Genomic DNA, 26,258 nt, shown 5'->3' with positions numbered 1-26,258 from the left:
TCTCAGGGCTACTGTGTGTAGAGTGAGCTAGGTCAGGCCCTTCTCCCCGAGGTGAACGTGTTTCCCAATAGCATACTCACTTGGGAAGATTGATTAGAAAATAACAAAAATAAATAAAAGAACAAATAAAACTAGTGTTTTCTCACAGGTCTCCCCTGAAAACACTTTATATCCCATTAATAGAATTAGATCTAATTCCAGGGATCATTAAGTCAGAATCAGAAATTCTTTGTTAACCTCCCCTTTTACAGTGGATGATTAAAATTAGAATACACCCCAGCAGAAAGTCCGACTTCTTTTAAAAGAAGAACAGCTGCACAAGGGGAAGGAGGGGGATGGAGGCGAAGAAGTCTTCCACCCAGAGAGTTGAAACTCCGTTGGGCTCTCAGAAATGATTTGTGCATTTGTCTTTTTGTTTAACATGATCTTTCTTGGACTCATTTTCAGCCCACTCCCTGCGTGTGCGGAGCCGACTCTGAAGTCACAGAGCCACCCGGCAGCCGGGTCTTGTAGATTTCCAACGCGGGGCCCGCCGGGGAGGGAAAAGTGCCTCTGTCTCCCCCAGCCACCAAGCCGCAGGGACGCCCGCGAGGGTCCGCGGCTGGAGGCTAGGAGGAAACCGAAGCTTCTTTACTCCTCTTGGCTGCGATGAGACCCGCGCGCCGGGAATGCACCTTCCGGGCCGGGGGAGGGAGGGTGGGAGGAAATCAGAGCGCAAAATATTAGTTTAAAGCTGAACCGGACGGTGTAAAAACGCCGAACTCTTGGTGGGGATGGAAAAGGAAGAATGCGGGAAAGGCAAGGAAAGATCCCAGGTGACTTGGAATCGCAGAGAGGGCTTAAAGGAAAATCAAATGTCAGCGATGGCTCGGGTTCTCCTCCGCTCCGCACCACAGCCCGCCCCATCTTCCAAGTGTAGGAAAAACGGACGAGAATTAAGCTAAAAGCCAAAGAGAGAGACAGAGAGGGACGGAGAAATTCTTTTTGTCCTGTCTTGAATAGTAGTAGTAGTATCAGTATTAGTATTCGCATTATTCATGTGCCTGTTCCCAACCCTTCATCCCCTCCCCCCAGTTTTGTCTTGAAGGCTCCTGCCAAGGCAGCCCGATCTGTCTGCTACCCACCCACCAGCATCCAAGAGTTATGCAGATGTTTATGGCTGAAAAAAAAAATCCCAGTTATGCATCCTTGTATTTTTAAATACTGACTGTAAGTGATTCAAGTATAATCCTTTGTAAAATGCTTTTCTCTTTGACACATTGGAGGGGGTTGAGAGAGGAAAACCCGGCGTGGATTCCCCCTCCCTGGCCCCTCTCTCACCCACCACTCTCGCCCCAACTCTGCCAGCGTCGGGGCCCCTGGAAATCCCTAGGAACCTGCACCCAGGAAGGGAAGGCGTCCGTGCTGGCCCCTGGCCCAGGCTCGACCCAACTTCAGTCGGAGTTGGATTTTGGTTCTCGGCGCTGGAAACTGTTTGGGAAGAAGGGTGCTATGCCTAAGTTTCACTCTCTCACCTTTTCTCAAGGGAGCCAGGTCATGAGAATTCAGAATTTTAGACGCTTAGATTTGGCCGCAGCAGAATTTGGGTTCCTTCCACCCTGGAGAGGTCAGGCATCCCCGAGGGTTCTGCTCCCTAGGTGCGATTGGAAGGTGAACAGCCTCAGGGTGACTGCCTAACAGATATGAATTTGTGGGGGGAAGAGGGAAGAGAGTCCAGGGAGAAAGAGGAGGCCCCCAGACTCGTCCCCAGTCGCCCCTCCTCGCTGCTGATACTCGCCTGTCCCTTCCCACCCAGTAAATGCTCTAGGGAAGGCCGCACGCCTATGGCAGAGCTTTGTCTGTAAGGAGGCTTTTTCCCATTCCAGAGTTTAAAACGGAGAGGAGAACGGCTGGGGGACGCTACAAACAAGAGAGCCACAGTCGGGCTCAGGGTGAAGACAGACAGCGCAATGCCTTGGGCCACAAGAGAAAAGCGAACTCCCAGACGGCAGATGTTTGCTTGGGGCGGTCACCCTGGCCCCTCGACGCCCCTCCGGCCTAGAGAGGACCGCAACTGAACGCCAGTGAGGTCAAGGCGGTGTCCTGGGAGCCCAATATCGGCTTTGAAAAGTGCCAAGTGAGTCTGAACGTGAGCCTCGAGGCCTCGCCTCCAGGGAACGAGGTCCTCGGGTTAGTGGAAGGGGCGCACGCCGCCCGGATGGCATTCACAGGCCTGACATCCCAATAAGCTAGAACTTCGGCCGACACTAAAGGGTCAAAGGAGGAGTTGCAGGAAGAGGATGGCGGACTTAGAAAATTGGTAATTTAAAAAAAGAAAGAAAAGAAAGAAAGAAAGAAAGAGAAAAGGAAGAAAGAAAAGAAAAGAAAAGAAAGAAAAGGAAAATTGGCTCTGGTGCGTGCCCGCTGCCCCCATCCCCGCCTGCCACTCTGGAATCCAGTCCGGGCTTTGCGCCGCGCCCACAGGCCGACGCTGCCCGGCCTCTGGCGAGAGCCAATCAGAGGGCGCCTCTCAGCACGTGGAGGAGAGAGACTCCAGAGCTCTGCGCCCGCTGCTCACTACACTTGTTACCGCTTGTCCTGAGCGCGGAGAGGGCGAGCTCGGGCCGCGGGCAGGGCGGGAGCCGGCAGCCGGCAACCGAGGGAGGCAGAGAGGCACAAAGATCGCAATAATATCCATTATAACCCGCTATCTAACCCCACCCCCAACACACACCCATCCATCCCACCCTCCGGGAGAGGCAGCCGGCGATCTGCTCTCTGCACCCTGGGAAAAAGCCCCAGCCATGAGCAATCAGTACCAGGAGGAGGGCTGCTCCGAGAGGCCCGAGTGCAAAAGTAAATCTCCAACTTTGCTCTCCTCCTACTGCATCGACAGCATCCTGGGCCGGAGGAGCCCGTGCAAAATGCGGTTGCTGGGAGCCGCGCAGAGCTTGCCTGCTCCGCTGACCAGCCGCGCCGACCCAGAAAAGGCAGTGCAAGGTAAGGATGCGCCCGTCAGGCACTTACTAAGGGCGTTGGGCCCTGATTTGGATGTTTAGTGTTCGGGGGCCAGTGGCCTGGAATTGTCAATTTGGAGAGGGAGGAAGGAGAGGGCATAACTCTGAGGCCTGCTGCCTCACAGAGCGTTAAATATCTAGCCAGGGGCTGTCTCTCCCTCCCTCCCTGCTTCCAGAAAAAGGCCCGTTTTCGCTTAGGGAGCCTTTAGGTTTTCGGTGTTGATCGTTAGGTTGTTTAAATGCCCCTTTTGGTGGCCTTGGGTGTGCTCTGAAGAGGGGCGACAGGTCAGAAACAGTAGATGGCCGGTGGACCCTTGTAGCAACAACTTGATGAAGACAAGAAGCCCAAAAGCTGGTGAATCGGGGTCTCCAGGCTGAGCGAGCCTTGGCCTTTCCTCTTTGGAAGATTTCTGTATATGCGGTGTTTTGGTTTTATTTTTTTAATTGTAGATTACTTGTGACCTTTTAAACCAAAGCTTTGCAGAAAACATCTTCCTGGGATTCTCCAAATGCTCCTTAATGTATTTAAAATGTATGAAATGTGTGACTTCTGGGTGCTAATTTTTTTTCTCTGTTATTTTATTTTTTAAAATAGAGTTGAGCTGTTTAAACTATTTTATTTTTTTCTGAAATTAAAAATTCCAGAACAAGTATCCTTTTGCCCCGAGCCTGTTACCCTCAAGTTTCGCCTCCAGCTTGCTGCAGAGGTGTCGCAGGGAAAGGAAAGAACTGTTGATTTCTTTTAAAATTCAAAAACAGCCGTCCAGCCACAACGCAGTTTGGACAGCAGGAGCAGACGGTTGAGAAGGGGGCATTTAAATAAAATTGACTTTTTTGCTTTCTTTTTTTAGCTTGCAGTGGCACCTATGCCAGGCGCTTCCTCAAAAGGACGGAGCGGCCTGTGCCTGCTGCACTCCCACTCCCTCTCTGCCCCAGGCCTCTCCCAGAACATTTTTGCCAGGATGATTTTTCTTTGCCTTTTTGTGCAAGAAGCCCCCCAGCCCTCTCCCGCTGTGGGCTGTTGGGGCGCGGCCTGCACTTGGGGCCACAGGGTAGCTGTCCCCCACCCCGCCCCGCAGCGGTCGCCCTCAGGGCTGCAACCCTCTCGCCAGCCCTTGCCCTCATGGTGGAGCAGCGGGCAGAGGTCGTGCGCAAAGTTTTCAGGATGACGGTGATTTTTTTTTAAAGTTGTAGAATGTTTTCGGATTTTCCTCTGCCCTGAAGTGGGAAGGGAAATAAAAGTGAGAGAGTAGGAAAGGGGAAAGAGAAAGGAATAAAGAAGAAAGGAGAGAGGGGAGAGAAAGCCTGCGAAAAGAGAAAGAAAAGGGGAGAGAAGGAGAGATAAGGAAAAGAAGGGAGGGGGAGAAAGAAAAAGAAAAAAGAGAAGGAGAGAAAAGGAAGGAAGAGATGGGCAAGAGGAATAGATAAGGGAAGGAAGATAGGAAATAAAAGAGGGAGAGTGAGAGAGGAAAAGGAAAGAGAGAGGGAAGGGGAAAAAAGAAGGAACCCAGAGAAAGGGAGAGGGAGAGAAAGAAAGAAAAAGAAAGAGCAAGAAAAGTGGAGAAAGAGGCCAAGGCGTCGAAGTCTGGTGGTGCGCGGTCCCCGCACGCCTGGGCCTAGGCACTGGGGGAGCAACTGCGGGCGGGCCCCAGCAGCAGCCCTGGCAGGGACTCCCCGGCCGGCCAGCTGGCTGATCGCTCTCCCTTGCCCGCAGGCTCCCCCAAGAGCAGCAGCGCCCCGTTCGAGGCCGAGCTGCACCTGCCGCCCAAGTTGCGGCGCCTGTACGGCCCGGGCGGGGGCCGCCTCCTTCAGGGTGCTGCAGCGGCGGCGGCGGCGGGCGGCGGCGGCGGCGGCGGCAGCCGCCACGGCCACGGCAGGTCCACGCGGGGAGGCCCCTCCGCCGCCACCGCCAACCGCGCGGCCGGGGGAACGGCCGGACGGCGCAGGGGCCGCCGCGGCCGCCGCGGCCGCGGCCGCCGCGGCCTGGGACACGCTCAAGATCAGCCAGGCGCCGCAGGTGAGCATCAGCCGCAGCAAGTCGTACCGCGAGAACGGGGCGCCCTTCGTGCCGCCGCCGCCCGCGCTGGATGAGCTGGGCGGCCCAGGGGGCGTCACGCACCCGGAGGAACGCCTCGGCGCGGCCGGGGGCCCGGGCAGCGCCCCGGCTGCGGGTGGCGGCACCGGCACCGAGGACGACGAGGAGGAGCTGCTGGAGGACGAAGAGGATGAGGACGAGGAAGAGGAACTGCTGGAGGACGATGAGGAGGAGCTGCTGGAGGACAACGCCCGCGCGCTGCTCAAGGAGCCCCGGCGCTGCGCCGTGGCTGCCACTGGCGCCGTGGCCGCAGCAGCTGCCGCTGCAGTGGTCACAGAGGGCGGGGAGCTGTCACCCAAGGAAGAGCTGCTGCTGCACCCGGAAGACGCTGAGGGCAAGGACGGCGAGGACAGCGTGTGCCTGTCTGCGGGCAGCGACTCGGAGGAGGGGCTGCTGAAACGCAAACAGAGGCGCTACCGCACCACGTTCACCAGCTACCAGCTGGAAGAACTGGAGCGGGCGTTCCAGAAGACGCACTACCCCGACGTCTTCACCAGGTAAGCGCGTAGGGTGGTCGCGGCCGCAGCGGCGGAGAGCGCACGCGGGCCCCAGGGAGGGACAGCGGGCGGGCAGGGGCCCCGGCCTCAGGGCGGACACTTGGCTCCTGGACTCTGCGGAGGAGTGCCCTCCCAACACACCCACCCTTGCTCACCCAAACCACCCACTCCCCCCACCCCTACCCCGGTTCGGGCTTTAAGTTTAGGCTGGAATGGTTTCTCTCCTTCCCAAGGTCGTTGCAGTTTAATGTTTTCAAATTACAAGTTTTAGTTAGAGAGAGGAAAAGAAACAGCCTCTCCAAAGAGCGCCGGAAAGCGCCACCTTGGAGACGCGCGCGCGCAGCAGAGGGCAGACACAAGGCCTCCGGAGCTGCAGTCCGGGCTAGGTCCCCGGTGAGGCTCAGCAAGCGCTGTCCGCGGTCGTGCGGCCAGAGCAAAGCAGGGGCTATTTTTGGTCGCTGTGCTGTGCGCTCGCCACCCCCGCCTGGTGCCCCAGGAGCCGGGTGGGTATCAGTTACGCAGTTCGCAGTGAAGCTGGAGCCTGTGCCAGCGGAGAAGGCCTTTAAAAAGATTCGAGTTCTGTCGTTTCAGGACTCCTGAAATAACCAAAGGAAATCAGAACTGGGCAGTGTTTGGTGTCTGAACACCTGAGGGGCCCCAGCCAGACTCTCCCCTTCTACTCTCTGTCCTCTCCCGACACACACATTAAACCCACCGTGCGTTTAATGTAAACGGGTTTACCGGGTGGGCAATGATTGCTGGAAGCCTGGCAGGGAGTAGACAAAGCAGTTGGGGGAATTTTCTCTTTGGGTCAGTGTCCAAGCCGGGTGTTCCACCTGGTCACACTCCACCTCCATTTGTTTTTCTGGGAAACATGTGCCTGTGTGATGACTGGACCCTCGGCCCCAGCTTATTCAGCCGACCACCTGGGGCGCCGGTCCAGGTAGGGGTCCTTCTCTCCCACCCCAAGGCCAAGTTCTGAGCTCAGGCGAGGAGCAAGGGTTAGGGCAAACGTCCCCCACTGAGGGGGAGAAAGGGATCGGTGACTGCCTAGCACGGGGCTTGTCAAGCGCGGGCAGTTCCTTCAAAGGAGACGTGCGCAGCTTTTCAATGTGCATTTTAGAAGGGGAATGCTGCCCGCCACTTTGAACCAGAGGAGAAATCGCTGCTTAGGGCTCGGGAGGCCGAGTTAACTCCAAAATGTAGTTGGCCTGGCAATTGCCTAACTCTCCTAACCAGAAACAGAAAACAGCGGACTTAATGCCAGGCAAAGGCACTTAAACCTGGTCATCGCTTGGGCTACACTTTGTCTTCCCCTGTGTCACCCAGTCCTTTCCTTATCTTTAAAAAAGGAAATAAGTTTAAAAACCTATGTGTGCTATCGAATAGCGAATTGGCCGACCAGCGTTTTGCGTTTATCATACGTGTGTATTTCCAAAGAAGAAACTGAGCTGGTGTCAGTTGGCATCCAGGTCCGCCCTTTTTTAGCTTCTGGCGGGCTTAGGGGCGGGGGAGGACCGAAGTGCACGAGGAGGGGCAGCTCCTTTTCACCGCCCCACCCCCACCTCCTTCCAACCCAGGAGTTTGAGCCCCTTGGCTCCGGCCCTGAGCCAGCCTGAAGTGCCGCTTTAGATTTGCTGATGCCCGCTGTAGCTGGGGACAACGGAGGGCACTTATGGAGACGGTTTACCTCTGGTGCTGAAGTTTCAGGTGTGGACTGGGGGCCTACCGGCAGGGCAACCCCAGGTCCCAGGCTTCGGCGGCCCCCGCTCTTTCATATCAGCGTGCGGAGGGCCAATTATTCTCGGCGCACTCATATTTTCGGTAAACAGGTCGTAAGCCGTTTTACAGCATCTTAATGGTTTCCTATTTGCCTTAATTGTCGCAGTAATAACTGCAATGACGGGGTAGGGTTTCAGTTAAATTGACTTCCCCTGAGATGGGCAGGGTTTGTAGTGGGCACTGGAGTCAGGAGGTGCGCAGAATTTTGTTTAATCGAAAAATTACCCCACTGAACTCTTAACAAGCTTAACATACCTGCAGAGGGTAACGGGGAGTGTAACCCAAGGGGATGATGGAGGCAGGAAGGCGAGGGAGAGAGAGATGGAGGGAAAGGCATAGCGCTGGAAAGAGAAGAAGAAAGAAGGAGGGAAGAGAAATTTTTAAAAAGAAGGCAGAATGAAACCAAGGGGACAGAAAAACATTTTCTTACTTAAGCGCTGAGTTCCTATTCCACTTAATATTAGGACAAAACAGGGTGTAAGCTCTGTGTGTGTGTGTGTGTTTGTGTGTGTGTGTGTGTGTGTGTGTGTTGTCTAACTCTGGCTTAAGAGAGTGAGAGAGAACCTGTGTACCCAGGTTTGTAGACTCAGAGACTCAAGAAGCCACCCTTGCTTGTCACACACGAATGTAGTATGATATAATAGATAATATCCTATATCTGGCAATGTACTTCGTGTTTTTGCATTTTCAGTCAAATAGTTAGCACTCCAGGGGTGATGGAATGGCAATGCCCATATGTTTGGGGGTTGGGGGCAGGCAGCCAGGGGAGACCCTAGTGGAGTAGGCCTGCCATAGAGGAGTGGATAGCTGAGAGGGCATTGCTGGGGCCTGCAGTGACCTCCTGTCTGTCTGTTGCTTTCTTATAGGGAGGAACTGGCCATGAGGCTGGACTTAACCGAGGCCCGAGTCCAGGTGAGCTGCACAACAGAGGGAAGAAGGAGGGATGAGGGCTGGGGGCCAGCGGGAGAGAGAGAGATGGGTTGGTAGGTGGGCGGGGGAGGGTTGAGATCCCCTTCACAAAACCAAGAGAAGCAGAATCAGAAAAGTAGACCCAAGCACTCTCTCACACACAAAGATATTTAAAACTTCAGACATGGGAGGTGGAAGGGGGAGGTTTTTGGGTTTGGGAGCCCGAGGAAGGAGTTCAGGATCAGAACAAGGGCTTTAGAGTCCCTGAGACTGCAGTTTGGGAGCCCCTAGCCCTAAAGCCCCTATAGGAAACAATCCACCAACCTATTTCTCCTGATTGAAATAATGGGATGGAGCATGGATTTGGTTGTTAGACAAATCCGCTCAGCCCCAAGCAGGTATTTGGCTGCGATTAAGTCTCCAATCGGGCTTCATAAAAGCCCACTTAGTGCTAGAACAAACAGGGCCATTTGAAGGCAAAATGCTGTTTGATTTCCCCTCCGCCCCACACAAGGAGCTGGCTAATGCTATTTGATTTCCCATTTTTTATAGCAATGAGCCCACATTGATCTAATAGGGAGTGAGTGCAATGCTATTAAAGGTGTTTGCAGCCCCATACCAGAGTGCATTTCCGAACCCAGGCCTCATAACCAAAGAGACGATCAACACTGAGCAGCCCCGATGGCCAACAGAAAACAGATGTCCCCGGGTTAGGAGCTGAGTGAATCACTTTACAGTCAAAATCAAGCGCTGATAAAGCACAATAAATTCCATATGGCTCATTTAATACACAACAGCTTCTTGCATTAGAGGGCTAATGATGAGTCCTGTCCCCTCCTTTCTGTTGACACATTTCTCCATTGTCAAACAGAGATGTGACAGCAACTCCGTATTTTCAGCTCAGGGGAACGAGTCGTGGGAAAGTTAAATAACTTTTAAAAAGAAAGAGAGCGCCCCCTCCCTTTCTCCTCTCTCCCTATTCACTGGAGAAGATGTAATTAAGTGAATATGAATTATTAGAGTCCTTTCGTTTACCTTTGGGGGGCCTCAGAGGTATTAATTCAATAATGAGGAATTGCAGGGGGACATCTTGATAATTGCAGTTGAGCCGGGAGAGACGATCTGTCTGTAAAAAGGTTTCCACGTTCTTTGAGGGCATTCTGAGTCCACTGCCCCCAGTTCCCCTTATTCTTTCACTGCGATCAAGGAGTGGCGGATATTCTTGTCTAGACAGATTTGGATACACAAAAGCTGCCCACCCAGTCCGGTCCCATCTACAGTCTTACTTTTTCAAGCCTCTGGGTTTCCACACTCAAGTGTTTCTGAAATTCACAAATAGATTATTTTGAAGGCTGTGGAATGGTGTCAAAGGGCCCCCTTTTGGCAGAATTGGAAGTAATTGACCGATTTGGATTCTTGATTTTTCTTGCCCTGGGGGGCTGTCTAGAAGTCAAACCAAGCTTAGATGCTACTGCTGGTAACAAGTCCCAGTGTGTAGATTTGAAAAATATGGATGTGTTTCACATTTTAAAATATATTCCTCTGGGATAATTTACATTATATTTTAATATAACTCTGTATAGCCCTGGAGTTCATTCTTAATTTTCAGACTTGCGTGCAGTTATAAACCCAGCCCTAAAAATATTAATGCCTTCAGGGGAGAAGGAGCATATCTTCCCAGCTGTGGGTGTGATGAGCAGGTCACATAAAAATAATTTCATGCTCCTGGGGTTTATTTTTAGATGATGGTAGCTGCCATATTTCAGGTAAAGGTCTCTATTAAAATTGCTTTCTATTAGCAATTAGGAAAATACCTCAGGCTGAAAACCTCCTCCAAGCCTAGAACTATCTTATTTAAATAACCGATTTAAACTACATCTCCAAAAGGAAATAAAAGACTTGTTAGCTCTGAAGATGTGAAAAGTCTACACCTATCCTGCCCTCTGATTTCTATGCGCCCAGGTATGCTGCCTGCTTCATCCATGTAGTCAGTGCCTTCCTGCATAGAACTGGGTCCTGCGGGGAGCCCCTGCCAAGAGCAGGCTGTGTACCCCTGTTTCATTTCATAGAGGAATGACCCCTTGAAATGTATGCTTGCTAATTAACTCGAGCACTTCTTCCCTCCCTCTCATCCCTCCCTGAACCCCAGAACCCAGCATAGTGCTCTTAGGTGTTCAGTAAATATTTCTGAAAAGAATAAATGAACTATCTCTCCACTTTCCTCTTCCATACAGAGCCAAGAATTTTGCCAGCTCTAGCGTAAATCTGAAATAGGTGAAAATAGCTGACATACAGTAAAACAAGCATGTCCCTCATCTCTTGGTGGCTGCCCATTCCCTAGAGTCACCATTGAATGCATGCTTTCACTTGCCTTATTTTACCCAGTCCTCATAACAGCCTTATGAGTGAAGTTTTATTATCCCCATTTTACAGATTCGAACACTGAGGTTCAGAGAGGTTTAAGTGACCTGCCTAAAGATCCTAGCAAGCAAGTGTCAGCACAGACGTTTAAACTTTGGTTTCCCCAACTCTAAACACACTGAATCGCGTTCCTTAAACTTGGAAAACTGGCCCAGTTGGAATGCGGGCAGAAAGGGTTTGCTTGTCCTGTTTCCTGCTGACTTGAAGTTGTGGCTCCTATTCACTGCTCATTTGGCCCCAGACATGTCCGAAAACTACCTGAGGCCAAAGAGGGGCAGGTGGGCGCGGGCCGCGGTGGAAAGGAAGGGGGGCCCTGTAGCGCGCCGAGTGAAGGGACGGGTACGCGCCCCGTGCGCCCGCCGGCCCGAGCCGCGCCGACCCTGGGCTCTCTCTGCCTTGCAGGTCTGGTTCCAGAACCGTCGGGCCAAGTGGCGCAAGCGGGAGAAGGCGGGCGCGCAGACCCACCCCCCGGGGCTACCCTTCCCGGGGCCGCTCTCTGCTACCCACCCGCTCAGCCCCTACCTGGACGCCAGCCCCTTCCCTCCGCACCACCCGGCGCTAGACTCTGCTTGGACTGCCGCTGCCGCCGCCGCCGCCGCCGCCTTCCCGAGCCTACCTCCGCCTCCCGGCTCGGCCAGCCTGCCGCCCAGCGGGGCGCCGCTGGGCCTGAGCACTTTCCTCGGAGCGGCAGTGTTCCGACACCCGGCTTTCATCAGCCCGGCATTCGGCAGGTAACGCATGGCCTCGGAAGTCTGTCTGTCTGTCTGTCTCTCATACACACAGAGGCTGGGGGCAGGGAGGAGGCAGGAGTCAAACAGGGTTACACACATCTTTTTCTTTGGCCCAACCTCAGAGACTGTAGCCAAAGAAAAAACTCTCTAATTGCGCCTCAAAAAAAGGGGGGTCTTGAAGGGATTGACTTGGAACTGAATGGGAAAGGGGAAGGCAGTGGCAGTAACGACAACCGTGACAACGGGGAATGAAAGCTGTAAAAGTACCATCTGAAGGCTGCAGCAACTCCCACCATAGGTGGTATTCAAGCAAACATGTACAGGTGTAGGGTACAGAGCAGGGATGACTTTTCAAGTTTTGCAAAAGTTCTTCCTCATGCCCCCAAACCTGGCAACCTGAGGAACACAGCCCTCATCCCCATGGGAGCCCTCGAGCCACCAGGCCCTCTGGGTGCACAGAATTCTTTCTTCTGCCCCAGACTCCATCTTCCTTGTCACTCAAGTGACCCGCTGCCAACGACACCTCCGTATGTGCAAGCCCCGATCTACAAGGTAGTACAAGACAACGAAATAAAAGAAACAGCTCATCTTATAACTCCTTTTCTTTAATGAACATCGAATGAGGAAATAAAAAGTCTGCATAATCACATAGACAAAGAAACAAAGGAGGGATGTATTGTGTTAGCGCAGTGAAAATAAAACTGGATGCAGCTTCAATGATCACTCTTTGGGAGAACAAAGAAATAATAGATTCATCCAACTGCGCAGCTGCTTAACAAAAAATCATCTTACAGAAAATTAAGACTCGGAGTAAATTTAGTTTCTTATAACAAACCAATAAAATAAACAGCGAGTGCACTGAAGCAGAGTTAGTGACTCAGTTTACCTAATGGAACCAGGGCATGTTACTACGCCACCTCCGGGTCACACTTTATCATATCTTTCTGAGAAAAATTTTAAAGTTCTGTCTCTTCCCTCCCTCCACTTTTTCCCTCTGACAAGTGACTTGTAAACCCAGGCGAACCGTGGCTGGAGGACCGAGTTGCGAGATTCGGAGAGGCTGGAAGAGGGTCTGGGCTGGGGTGGTGCGAGGAGTGAGCAGTGGGCTTGGGAGAAGGAGGCGGCGCTCCGTGAGCCCAGGTGGGCTCATTTCTAACCCTGGAAATTCGGAATTGGCCCCGCGGGCCTGGAGCCAGAGCCCTCAAGGAGGCGGTCGGGAAAGCTCGCGGGCGCTCCAAAGCGGTGGGCGTGGGGGTGGTGTCCGGTGGCCCCGGGCGGCTCCGGCCACAGCTAATGTCCGGGTGCTGTGTGCATGGGGTGGAAGCGTCACGTGGAGTAATCCCGGCGCCACGCGGAGGCGGTGGCGCTGGCGTGGGTGCCAGGCTTGGGCATCGCCTTGCGCCGCGCGCCAGGGTCGTGGGTCGGGGGCTCCTGAGGCCAGAGGTCACAGGGGCGCGGGGAAGACAGCTGGGGTCGCCGCGCCAGGATGTGGGGCTGCTGGCAGGTGACACCCGCCCGTCGAGCGGAAATCAACAGGCGGTCGTCCTTCACTCCCACCCGCGGGCACTGGCCAGACGCGGGTCGCTGAGTCCCGGGCGGAAGGGCGGCCGCGGCGGCGCGGGTGGCCCGGGAGGCCGGCGAGCTAGGCCTGTTTCTCCAGGGCGCAGTAAGTCCCGGGCCGAGGAGCCGGAGGGAGACCTCAGAGCCCGCGGCGTGCGCCTGGGCAGCTGGAATCCCACCTTCTCTGTCTTTTTTCCTCCCCACTCCCACCCTCCACCTTCCCTTCTTCTTTTGCTCTCCGTCTCTCCTTTTCTCCCTCCGCATTCTCTCCTAGAAGATAGTGTCTGCAGCCTCTGGCCTTGGAATACAGCGTCCGTTTAAGCGAAACCACCGAATCCACGCCACTGGGCCGTGGGGCGTGGGGTTTCCACGCCCGCCTGTGGACCCCGGCCCGGCCCCTCGGGGAATATCTGGACTCGGTCTTTTCACCCCAGTCGGTTCCCTGCCCTGGGAAAGCCCTTTCTGCGGGGTCCAGCCTCCGCCCGCGCCCTCTGCCCATTTCCCCCTCGCCGCGGCCCATCCGGGTCCCGTGGGTACCGCGCCCCTCAGCTGCCGCGGCGACTAGCGGCTGGAGACGCTGCCCGAGGCGCCGCGCACAGCTCCCGAGGCCATGACCGCGCTGTTTGCTCTCCCCGCAGGCTCTTCTCCACAATGGCCCCCCTGACCAGCGCGTCGACCGCTGCCGCTCTCCTGAGACAGCCCACACCCGCCGTGGAGGGCGCAGTGGCATCGGGCGCCCTGGCCGACCCGGCCACGGCGGCCGCAGACAGACGCGCCTCTAGCATAGCCGCGCTGAGGCTCAAGGCCAAGGAGCACGCGGCGCAGCTGACGCAGCTCAACATCCTGCCGGGCACCAGCACGGGCAAGGAGGTGTGCTAAAGGCTGCCCTCCACCCCCGCGCCCCGCGCGCGCCCCGAAAGGTCACCTCACTCAGCACCACTCAAGACCAAATGGAAACAGAGGACCAGCACACTCCCGAGACGGCACTGAGAGAGCGCAGCCGCCTTCGCAGCACTCTGGATGCGGGCATGGCAGCCCTCTGCGCTCCGGGACGTGGCACCTCCTCGGCTGGCTGTCCACCCACCCCTGCCCCTGCTACTGCCAACCTCGCTCCAACTCCAACATCCACTCTCTCTTGTTCTTGCTTTCCTGAAAATATCGGGGAGGTTTTCTCCCCCAGACGCCTGACATTGAAGTAAAAAATTTAAAAAGCCCAACCTCTTTCTCCTGACACCCCACTTAGCCTTTTTTTTTTTTTTTTTTTTTTAAATAGCATTTTGGCGCTCGAAGTTGATCTCCCCAATGAGGGCCCCAGCGTGAAGCCAGGGCTCGGGAAGCAAATGCGAGCCTGTAAGATAGCTAACAGTGCACTTAAAGGAAAGGGGCATCTTGTTCTTGTTCTCTTCTTTATCATACACCAACCAAGGTTTTTATATCAAACCAAAGGGAAATACTCTGCTAGAATATGGACTGTTGAAGTCACCAAACTGTGATTATTGATTCTGTACATACCATTGTTATTAAAAAAAAAAAAAAAAAGAACAGAGCTTTGTATATTTGAAATGTTATAACGCAATTGCACTCAGCGTGGTATGGTAAAAGTTTGTCCTCCTGTAGATTCTTACTGTGTTGTAGATACGGTAGGGTTCCTAGACAAATATTTATGTACTCAAGCCCTTTATTTAACTTATTAACTGTAGAGGCTTCCGAAACCTTCAAGATAAAGGCAATGGTACAGTACTTTTGTGTAATGTGTAATTGTTACCACTTTTCCTTGCTATCTAGTGGAGAAGTGTCACGCTCAAAATAAAAAAAATTATATGTTTAACAAAACGAAGTGTGAATGTTCCATACAGGCGCTGAGGGGACAGTAGAAACCACCAACCCCACCCCCTCCCGGAAGTCAAGGGTGGGTTCCAGTGTCCAGGCATCTCGTGGGATTATCTGCACACGCGTTTTCCTGGCAGAGGTCCCTGGTTTGAATCCGATCCTCAAAGGGAACCGGATTTCCTACAAAGGTTAAGGACGCCGCCGCGGTACTTTCCACGCGCACCTCGGCTCTCCCTGGTCGTATCGCAGCGGGAGCTGGGGGCCCCGGGCCACGGAGGTGGGGTGAGTTCCAGGATGGGTGGATGGTGGGCGTTGTTGACGGTGGAGTCAGAAATTTGAAGCAAGCGGGAGTCTTGGCTCGGAAGGCGAAGGGAGCTGTTGGAAAGTGCCACGTAGCGAGGAAGTGAAGTGCGCAGTCCGAGATGACAGGTAATGGAGAGAGCGAGAAGCCCAGGCGCTCCCTTCCGAGGGGGCGGGCTCCACGGCACGTTCTCAGGGAGGAGGGAGTGTGTGTGTGTGTGTGTGGGGGGGGGGGGGATAGAGAGAGAGAGAGAGAGAGAGAGAGAGAGAGAGAGAGAAACATGCGGGAGCAGTAGTGATGGAAAGGCAGCGAGGGGTATCCAAGTGGCAGGTCTTAACTCGACAAATGTCATTACATCACTTATCCAGGCATGGTAAATGTATACATTTAAAAAAATCTAAACAACTCAGGTTTCGTGAGGAGACCCAAACAGATTTGCAATCCGTAACCACCTCAGCGCACCCCTCCCTCCCCGCGGCGGGGACCGCAGCTTCTCCCTCCCCCAGGCCCTGCCCGCGCCCCTCCGGGTGACCGCTCGGTGGAAGCCCGCCCGCGGGGGCTGGGTCTCGCCGACTCTCCCAGGGTGATGGGAAAGGGAAGAGAAGCTTAATTAGTTTCAATTTGCTGTAATTAGCGCGCCGGACCTTTGGGGAGAGGGGCAGGCGGGAGGGGTGCGGGGGTGCCGCGGCGTGACTACCGCGATCGCGGAGCTGGGGCCGGCAGCCTCGCCACGCCGCCGGCCAGTGGGTCGCCGCGGGGGGCGCGGGTGCGTCTCCGGGCCGGGGCCGTTGGGCTCCGCGCGCGCCCTGGAGGAGGGGGGCCGGGTCCCCTCGCGGCCCAGGGCGTAAGTGTGCGCTGCCGAGGGGAGGGTGCAAGGTCGGGCAGAGGTCAGCGGCCTGCCAGGCGCTGTGCCCACCTGGGTGTGGGCAGCCCGCCCGGCAGCTTCGGCGCTGGAGCCCGCGAGACCCGGGCTCGCCCCCTATCCTGCACCCCCCTTCACTCCCCACTTCAATCCCCCCCTCCCCCCAACCCCGGGTCCATACGCCCGGAGACCCCGACCGCCCGAAACGTTGGGCAGTTCGCCGACCCTGCTAGCCGGCTGGTGGCCGCTTCTGGCACTTGAGCCGTCGGGTGGATCACCGTCGCCCTACGCTGGCCCTGGACTCACGGGGGCGGCACTTGCAAGAAGGGCCCCGGTCTGGGGTATGGGGAGCGGCCGCCAACTACCATTCCTACCACCCACTCCTTTCCCGGGTTTAGTAGGCCCAGTGGGAACTTTCTAGGGCCTTACTGGAGGTCTCAGAGTCTAAAACCCTCAGACTCCACATCCACAGGCTCTCGCTGAGCGAAAGCCGCTTTGCTGGGGTGGGCGGGACCGCTGGAGAGTTTGGGGAGGAGACAGGGTACTGCTGGATAAGACTGAGGGAAAGAAGTTGGGTGTGTTTTTTTTTTTTTTTTTTTTTTTTTGTGGTCAATATCAATTTTCCGTCGATTTTGCCTTTTTGTTTAGTAGGGCTTCTTTTCCCCCCTCCAGGCTGCTAGTTGGATGGTATACGAGAAACAGTACCATTCTTCCTGTTAATGAACTCTTTTTTAAGTCATTTTTTCTCATTTGACCCTTCCATGGAACAGAAGCAAATTGCGTGAAATTACCTCCAAGGATTACATTTATTACTGGCCAATGAGAACCCCTCGCCTTGTTTTACAAACTCTTAATCCTATGTCATTCTGATGCTGCAAACAAGCCCGGTCCTGGGCCTCCTATTCTTTCAACTTTCCCCAGCTGGAGGGACCTCATTCTGCACTTAATATTCCCCATAAATATCACACGCTAAAGACCCCCTGACTTCCAGCAAGTCCACATTAAACATGTGACATGTCACGCATGACAAACTCTGAGTATCTTTTCAAAGCAGCATTAAAAGCAAAGAAACCAATTTTCTTCTCCTTCCAAACCTCCCCAAGTGCTGAATGATGGGGATTGGAAAGAGCCACTGGAGCGTACTTAGGGGGATTTTATGAGATTTTCCAGAATGATTTAATCTTATTGTGAGCATTATTAATGAATGGCAACCCAATTTGGCCCCAATATCTGGGAACTTGGTCACAATGCTGGGAGCGGCTGACCCCCCCAACCTTAAGCAAACCTCTTCCACTATGGAGGAGGACACGCAGAGCCCCAGGGAGTTTGCGAGAGCCTAGTTCAGGGCATGGCTGTGTCCTATCACACCCAAGGCAGAATGGCCCAACACCTGCTTTCCCAGGGCCACCCCCACAGCATCTTGGGGTGAGGGGTAATTGAAGCCTGGGACAGGCCTCTGTGGGAGGGTTGAGGGGAAGGGGTAAGTTAATTTGCTACATATTCAGACAGGTTAGCCAGATCTGGAGGAGGTCCTGGAAGGCAAAAAGGGTGCATTTGGCATAATATTATCAGAGGTGTCCTTCCGTCACCAACTACCCATGGCCCGAACTGTGGACAGTAGTCAGGGCGGGCATCTTAGATGTGTGGGGGGGCAAGTGGAAGAATTAGGGAGAGTGACTGTTGAGAAAGTTTGGGCCTCCTTGGGACTTGAAACTCTGACTTAAACTAACATCCATGCTGAAATTGGCTCAGACCAGTTTCCCATTTTTTTCTCTTACTACCCACCCCCTACCCAATTGGGGCAAACACTGTTGTTTTTGATTTGTAGTATCAAGAGCCAAAGCACCTGTAGTTCTGTTTAGTATCCTTTTAAGTGTGATCTTACTAGAATGACAAAAGGGGCTGATGTGAGAGAAAAGGAAATTATAATAGGTTAGCCCAACTTGCTTTTAGAGAAAAAAAATGTCCATGAGCGTGTGTGTATGTGTATACCCAAAAGTGAGTGTGTCTGAATGAAGGGGGTCTTAAATGGGGCCTAAAATGATATTTTGGAACACAGAAGTCCCCGGAACAACTGCATATTTCACTGATAGTGGCAGCCTGGCTGGGGGGCGGGAAGAAGAAAACCCACTACCTGACGGTGGGGAGAGCTGGCGGGGTGGCGGGGCGGAGAGCATTTTTCAAAGGAAGAAGTCTTGTTGTCCCTGGACATTATTAAGGGTCCAGTTTGAAGTATACATTTTTTTTCCTTTAAAGAAATGGGAGTGATTACCAGTTATACATTAAGAAATGTCATTCAGTCATTTTTATTCATTCTCCGGAAATCTTCGTAAAAGCCTGAATCATACTTCTACAAGCAGCAATTTTGTTAATCCAGGGGGTTATTACTCTGGGCCCTTATTAGGTTCTACACCACTGCCAAGCAATCCTATAACCCTCTCAAAAGAAGTTTACCTCCCTGTTATAAAACCAGTAGTGGTATTTATACTGTGCAATAATTAGTGTATTACTTGAATCCACTAACACGTTCATTTTATCTCTGCACAAAACCTCTAGTCTGCTTATAGAAAGCTTGTGCCTCCTTTGGTGCTGTTAAAGTGGTGAAAGAGTGAATTGAAGGCTGGTTGCACTTTCTCCTTTTGCCTCGCCTTAATTCCCATCTCTTTTTGCTCTCATCCAATTAGCACAGTGTATTAAGCGGTTTATCATCTCATAGTCAGCTATTGAGAGAAACAAGGCGAGCACTTTGCAATAGAACCTGCGCTCCTTTGACACCCTCAGGTACTTACATATTCCACTGCGCTATGAATAATAGAGGAAGAATGGAGCGCTAATTCCCTCATCAAAGAATGCCTTGTCTGCTGCTTTGCTCAACAACACCATTCTGATCAAAAGAAAAGCAATAAAGCTTAGCATAACAAAACGAAACCTACTTATTAGCTTAGTGGTTAAATTAATGCAGAGCCGCTGCTATTCAAAACCAAGGTTTGAAAACAGCCTCCAACAACCTGATAATGCTGCCTTCGGGATGAAGGAATTTTAATCTGAAATTTGAGGCTGGCTGAGATGAGTTAATCTATTAAACTGCTATAAGGAAGCTCCACCACAAACTGTTCAATTAAGAAATATTTAGGTGAGATGGAGTGAGAAAGAGGGAGAGAGAGAGGAGAAAGAGGGGGCGGGAGGGAGGGAGACAGGAGCAGAGAATGGCAGCTTTAAATTTGGGATGGGAGCATCGAATTAAAGAGTCGGGCATCCTGACAAGAGGGTCTGGGGCTTGGTGTTTTCCTTAAAACCCTAAAACAAACAGGAAAATCTGTTTTTGGAGTTTCCTTACTGTTGCATCTTCCGCCAAACTCATTTTAAATGATGTTTGAAGAAGTATGTCGAGGAGCATGGTGTGTGTGTTGAAGGTAAGAGGTAGCAAGGGCTGGAGAAAGGGGTGATGGTGACGGGCAGTGAATCCATTCCCTTTCAACATCTCCTAAATTCCACTCTTGGAACTTTGATTAGCCCCCACATCCTGGGCAACAGTCAAGATTAACTCCATCTGTTTTCTGGACAAATTAAAATCTTATCAAGCATACTCTGTGGGATTTTCCACTTCTGGCCCCCTCTATGCACCTTATATGTAGGAGAGTGGAGGGTTATCAGATTGTGTCCAAGATAAGCTTGTGTACACGTATCCACTATAGGTCAAATCCTAGTTCCTAAATTAAACAGAAAAGGTGTCCTTTCCAGAGACAGGGTTCTTCTAGGGTACAATTTTCCAACTGGCCCAGATAAACTTTGGCCCAGAGGTTTACTCTGGCCCACACAGAGTTTAAAGTTTTATTTTAAAAAATTAGTTGTCAAGGTTTAGAAATCAATAAGCTTTGTGGAATATTTGGATTCCTGGCTTCTCTTGAAAACTCGATCCTGTGGCCACACTGGGCCCCATCCCTGCCAGCATCACTGAGTAGCTTCTGGCCCCTTTGGACAGGACCTGCCCACTCCTGTTTGCCACAATCCCTTCCACTCACTCTAGTGTGAACCTGGTTTGCTTCATCCATTCACTTTTAGAATTTGAGTTCAGGACCCGTGCCAGAGTCCACGGAGACCTGTGGGTCACCTCTCTCCTTACAAATAAGATAGGCAAAGTTTCTGCATCAGTTCTGCCTGGTGTACTATCAACCAACGCAAATCAAGGAGTAGAAATATCTCTCAGAGAAAAATAAGTATGTGATATTCCCATCTTCTAACAGAGATTCACTGGAGTTCTTAAAGTTGCAGTTTCAACTTCCACAAACTTCTGGAATCCTTAGGTGCCTGGAGTTCTAACAGATCCCAATAAGAAAACATCAACTGCTGCATTAGCTCTTTTCAGGCACGGTACTTAGAAATGTCTGACATTCTAGAGAAATGGTCCTTGCCCTCAGGGTGGTTATAATCTAGAGGCAGAGACAAGAAACCATCCAGTGAGAAGTTACTTGAGTCTCTTGGAGCTTCCTGATGATCAAGTTCAGGATAACTATGTATATTTAATATAATCCCAGATCCCAGAAATCAAGGAAAACATGCCTTCCCTTCAGGAAGCACACTTAAGAGAACCATCTCCCTAACCTTATGTGAGAATAGCAATTATTGAAAGAGTTGACCAGGGGAGCAATAAAACCACATTAATCCCTTAGTTCCTGAAGCACCGTGGGTGCTCCAGTTTGTGACAGACTGCAGAGCTCACACAGTACCAAGTTAGTTAATTAACTGACAGGGCTCGAAACCCACAGTGTTTCTACTTAGAATCTCAGTCTAAGAGCAGGAGGAGAAAGGAGAGGGATGGGAGCCAGAGGGGAGGTGAGGAAGAGAAATAAAAAGAAAAAGCAACGTAAAAGGCAGCTTCATTTCCACTGCTTAACCCGTCAGTATTCCTTCACTAGGGGGACCTTTCTTGGGGGGCGCTTTTTTCTCAGGAGTCCTAGGCCTTGCTCTTCAAAAAGAGACGCTGCTGGTCTCTTGGCTTGGCTAAGTCAGCAAAGCACATATAAGAAACCATACTTCATCTGTTAAATGACCTAAAGTCACAGAAATTCTGAATGCTTCTCAGAACATTCAACCAAATATCATGCTGTGCACACCTGAGCTGGGTTCTGATAGAGGTGGCTATGAAGAAACTGGGCTGAGGTTTGAAAAGGGGATGGCCTCTAGTCTTTCATATATATATATATATATATATACACACACACACACACACACACACACACACACACACACGTATGTATTTAGAGGTGGGGGTCTCACTATGTTGCCCAGGCTGCTTTGAACTCCTGGGCTCAAGCCATCCTCCTGCCTCCACCTCTGGAGTAGCTGGGACTACAGGTGTGTGCCACAGCAATTGGCTCTAGTCACATGTTACTCCTTGCTGCCTCTCTAATCAACTCTTTGCACCTGGTAAGGATTCACCACAACTGCTTTCCCTTTAGAAAACTTTATTCTTAAGTAGAAGGCACAACATACGTTTTCTTTTATAAAAACACACAGGTCAATGTTTTTAAAAAACACAGCATAGTTGTACAAGGGGAAACATTTTGTTAGTATAATCTTACCAATAATGTAAGAGAGGAAAGACTGCCATACTGAAATATATTTTGCTGCTGCCAAAGAGGGTCCCATTCTGAAGAAATGAGAAAAAAATAGCAAGCACCAGGGCCAATTAAGCATCCCTCCCCCCAATTTTTCTGAATACAACACAGTGATCCTCACCCCAACCCCTACACATGTTAATGGACTGTTAGAGTATGAAATTATTTTTAATGTGCTTTCTTGTTGTATAAACCTTTACCTGCACTTTCTATTTAAGGGGCAAAAAGGGAATGTGAATGTAAAACACCTGCTCAGTGTGTGTCTGTTGGACTTTGGAGCAATTCAATAAACAAGCCTGCTCTGTTTAATCTATTTAGTGAGTGCAAAGCTTCTAAATCTCCCCCCTCAGCTACCTATATAAAAGACAAGACTGAAAAGGACACCCACTCCTGGATGGCTGGAGAAGCATTTGGATTTAGATCGGGTTTAATTGGTGTGTGAAAAAGCAAAATGTCAGCTCTTCAGTCAGGCTCTGAGAACCTCTCTTTATTGGGGGGGGGGGTACATAGGCTAAAGGCCCTGAGGCAAAGCCTGGGGTCACTTACATTCCAGCTACTCTCAAACCAAGTAGCAATTTCCCTCCCTCAGAAACTGGGTCTTCAGGACCTTGGGGAGGGGAGCTTGGGGAAGGGCCCTGGAGTTGTGTTTTAAAGCAGTACATCTTAATATGAAGATGGGAACTTCTATGATGCTTAGGAACATTAGAGTCAACATTTTTGCAGCCCCCTTTCCTTGTCTACATTCACACAAACATGAGACACAGTTCCAAGGGAGAAACAGATGCAGGAAGGGCAGGAAGGGCAGTAAGGGCCAGAGCGGAGGCAGAGAGGAAGCTGGGATTTTTCAACTACCCCCTCCTTGGTTACTCCTGGGATTCCCTTAGGATTTCACAGCACAACCAGCGAAGAGTTTGCTTAGGTTCACTTCGGAGTAGCCACTTCGGGACAAGAATTGCTCTGCTGTGTTCTTGAGTTTTCTGTAGTCCTGCAGAACTCTGGGGGTAAAAAATTGCTTCTTCAATTTATCTAAAAAAGAGAGAGAGAGAGAGAAAGAGAGAGAGAGAGAGAGAGATTAGAAGTTTCAGGTAGTTTCTTTAAAAAACATTCAGTATTCCACCAGAGAAGAGGATGCTGATTCCATTTGTATCTCCACCATCTTATCTCTGGTCTACCCCTGGGGCCGGTCAGATGCAGACCCTGCCCACCATTCCTCTGTGAAAGCTTCTCTTCCTTTCTCCTGCCTGTCCGCTTCTGAGCACCTAGCTGACTCAGCACACCGGGGGACGGGGCCACCCTCTACTGATGTGAACTGCAGGTGCACGCTCATTTGCAGCAGACAAAGTGAGCTCTACATGCAGACACCACTTTCATGGGTGCTGCGAGCACATGCATGCAACTGCTTGCGAAGTCTGGAAGTAGCAGGAAATACCTAGTCTCAAAGGGAGCTATGGCCTCTGGTGCCTTCCAGCCCCAACTCCCCAGATCAGCTGGGCCTAGACAGCTTCTTCTAGTCCCTCCAGTTCACCTCCCTCTGCTAAACAAAACTTTTTTGCTGAAAGAGGCAAGAGGTGAGTGGCCCCGAGGGCACCTGTCTGTCCATGGCCAAGATTTCTTTGCTCTTCTTTGTCCACACTGCGTGAACTCAGGATATTCGGCACTCTTGCTCCTTCAACACATTCATCCCTGGCCTTTCCCTTCAGAGCAGGGTGCTACCAGTAAGAGAAAAGATCCCTCTCCTTTCCCTTCCCAGAGCCTGCTACTTCTACATGTTGTTCTTTTAAAGGAGCAGTGGGGCTGTGATGCTCAGGTCTGATCTTTTGGGTGAAGACGGTGATCACATGGGGGATGACACTATGTTTGTTCAGGAACCTGGTAAGGTGTTTGGAGAGGCTGCTTTCCCGCCCACCGTGCCCCCCATCCCCATTTGATGGCTTAGGAAACTGGGAGGTTAAGTCACTTACCCAAGGTTACACAGCAGGTAATCAGGGTTGTAGGCATGCAAACCCAGGTAGCCAGAACCCCCAGCCTGCACCTGAGGCTCACTTCTGCCTACTCCCCCTGCCACTGCATCACTACTCCCACATAGAAATGTGCAGGCCTGAGGTGAGGACTCCGCCCCCATAAGATGCTGGCCTGTGCCAAAGGGCCTGGGAGCAGCAAGGCTGCCCAGCACCTCCCGATAGGAACCGGTCAGGCAGGAAACATGGAGGGGAGAGCGCACCACTCACAGAAAGCAAACCTCCAACAACAGCAACACGCAAGTCCATAAAACACCCGGAAAACGAAAACTCAGACTCCAGATTTTTGTTTCTTGGCTATACATTCACATTTGCTCTCCACAACCTTTTCTGAATTACATAAATTGTCCTTTAAAGAACCACAGGTTTTATAGAGAATTAAAATGCCCAAAAGGGGTGGAAAAAGAGAGTGGGGCTGCAACAGAAAGACAATTTGAAAGTTCTAATAATCCGAGTCTGGGAATACACAACAATGGCCCCAACCAGTACCTCCCGGCAGGCCAGAGCTGCAGGCCAGCAACCCTGTGCATGTGAATGACACAAATGCATCTGATGACTGGGGAGAGCACATTTAAAGAGCTGCGGTAATACAGAGCAGGGGAGGAAAAGAGAGGACATAGCTCCTGATGTGTTTACCTCCTCTGCTGATGGGATATTGACTTTTCCCACCAGGTTGGTTAGAAAGGGGACTATTTACGCTGCCACACAGCAGAGTTAGAATGACAACCAGCGTCACTCGGTGCTCTTCCTCGTAAAAGACAACTGTGACCGCCAGCATATCCCATAGCCAGTCAATACGGCCAAGGCACCATTCCACACCAGTTAGAGATGCAGATAAAAGCTCCCACTTGCTTCCCCAATGAGAATTTAATCAATAACATATGGAAGGTCTTCTAGGAAACAGAACTGGACTAGCTGTCACAGGCCGCATCAGGGGCAGGGGCTTGGTGGGAGGGGGCGGGGAGGAGGAGTCACCCCTTCTTCCTGGTTTTTCTCTTCCCTCTTTAGGCACCTGGGCCACCCACGTTAGGCCTCACAGTAAACTGTTACCCTGTTTGTGTCAATACTGCACCCACCACTTTATAACTCAAGGGAAAATACAGGTGTTAAATGGTGGAGGCCAGTTAATGCGGCCAGTAAAACCCTGATTCCTTTCCCTGCTTTGGTTTTGAGAGTCAGCCTACCAGTAACAAGACCATCACCTCAGGTGCTGCAGGTCAGGCGCCCAACAACTGTTAAAACATTCCAACATGCCATTAGGCAAGAGGCAGAGAAGATCCGCAGCCATCCCATCCCTGTCCACAGAGATGCCACTGGCCCTGGTTACTGCTGTCTCCGCCACCAGCACCACAAAGCCAACCTTTGTCGAGATCGGGGAGGAAATGCTCTTCCTACACACAAGTGTGTCACTGAAATACACTCTAATGGCTTGAAGTATCACCCAGAAATCGCTCATCTTAATACACCAGCAAAGCTGATCTCCTTTTTAAACTTTTCTTGCGAATAACATTCGAGGAATGTGTATGTAAAGCTTATTTACTCTGGTCCTTTCTACATGCTCTGATTCCTTGTGGTTATACATTAATTACCAAAAATATTCTGTCCCTAACCCCTATGAAAACGATGGAAAAAAAGGGTAGCCTAGACATTATTCACAAAATATTTTATCAGACAACAAAATGAACTGCTCATTTAAAAGTTGATTTATATTGATTAGAATCTAAAACCTCAAAATAAAGAAAATTACATTATTTTCTATATGGGATGAGCTAGACCAATATCTGCAGGTTGACCTTTCTTAAATAGTTTATATAAAAGTCAACTGATCAAATAAAATGCTAGCTCTATTAAAATTATGGAGTATTCTCCCATCTAAGGAGAAACTATCTCTACTTCACATATTTTACTTCCATGTCAGTAAACCAAAAATTTCTTTTCAGCTCTACTCTTTATAAAACCCTTTTTGGACTTAAAGAAACACACTGAACTAGAAACCACGAGGCAAAGACATTTTAACATCGCCTACTGGTTATTTTCTTTTAATTAAGGCAGGCTTAGGCACACAGGCAGCAGCCGTCTCTGTTCTGAATGTCTGTTTCATTTATTTCTGTGCAAAGGTATCAAACAACAGTCAGTTATAATTGATTCTGTCAGGTGTTATACAGTCAGTCATAATTGTCTCTGTGTAGAGGTGTGTCAATTTACTATATCTGAATTAAATATTCTGTCAATTATGAAATCAGGTAATAATTTCAGTCAGTTTTTTAATTGCATGGCTTCCCACCATACAGTTCTCAGTTCTCCCACCTTTTCCAATCCATAGCCTCCCTCCCTCAATGCAACGTGAGCTTTGCAGTAAGGGGTGGAATGCAGGAAGCTTTAGAAAAATTTGAAAGAAAACTGCACCCCTCTATGCTCTCTACACGTAGAGCCATCCGACCTACAGAGAGCTGCTGGAGCCTCTGGCCTGCCTTTTTCCTGAATATCGATCTGTATAACTGAGCTTCCAGCTATGCACAGTACCTGAGAGATCTCAAGTGACATCCATATTTTAAACAGAAAGACATTTAGGGCCCCAAATCAAATGGCAAGTACATAAACATTTCTCAAAGTAAGAAATGAAAAGAAATCATCTTTG

The 26,258-nt window shown here is 51.1% G+C and overlaps 2 protein-coding genes and 1 long non-coding RNA gene across 3 annotated transcripts in view; 2 read left to right on the top strand and 1 right to left on the bottom strand.

Moving 5' to 3' along the window:
• The first annotated feature begins 597 nt into the window (after nucleotides 1-597).
• LOC126946731 (uncharacterized) lies at nucleotides 598-2,377 on the top strand. The gene is made up of 2 exons (XR_007722741.1): nucleotides 598-815; nucleotides 1,866-2,377. It is a non-coding gene; the product is annotated as an uncharacterized LOC126946731 (long non-coding RNA).
• Nucleotides 2,378-2,510: 133 nt separating this feature from the next.
• On the top strand, nucleotides 2,511-14,824 carry ARX (aristaless related homeobox). Its single transcript, XM_050777365.1, is given in 6 exon segments — nucleotides 2,511-2,979; nucleotides 4,711-4,832; nucleotides 4,834-5,588; nucleotides 8,237-8,282; nucleotides 11,103-11,431; nucleotides 13,630-14,824. Coding segments are annotated over 6 exon segments (1,689 nt in total). The 5' UTR covers nucleotides 2,511-2,783; the 3' UTR covers nucleotides 13,871-14,824.
• A 6,608-nt stretch (nucleotides 14,825-21,432) lies between these two features.
• The window catches only part of POLA1 (DNA polymerase alpha 1, catalytic subunit), a 308,663-nt gene continuing 303,837 nt past the window's right edge, over nucleotides 21,433-26,258 (bottom strand). Inside the window, exon 37 of the mRNA XM_050777347.1 lies at nucleotides 21,433-22,628. Within this exon, the coding sequence (XP_050633304.1) occupies nucleotides 22,483-22,628 (146 nt within the window). The 3' untranslated portion in view covers nucleotides 21,433-22,482. The remainder of the gene's footprint in view (nucleotides 22,629-26,258) is intronic.

This window comes from Macaca thibetana, chromosome X (assembly GCF_024542745.1).
Source record: "Macaca thibetana thibetana isolate TM-01 chromosome X, ASM2454274v1, whole genome shotgun sequence".
In the NCBI taxonomy this organism is placed as follows: Eukaryota; Metazoa; Chordata; class Mammalia; order Primates; family Cercopithecidae; genus Macaca; species Macaca thibetana.
The sequence above is the reverse complement of the archived record's forward strand: the minus strand, read 5'-3'. Positions and strand labels throughout refer to the sequence as shown.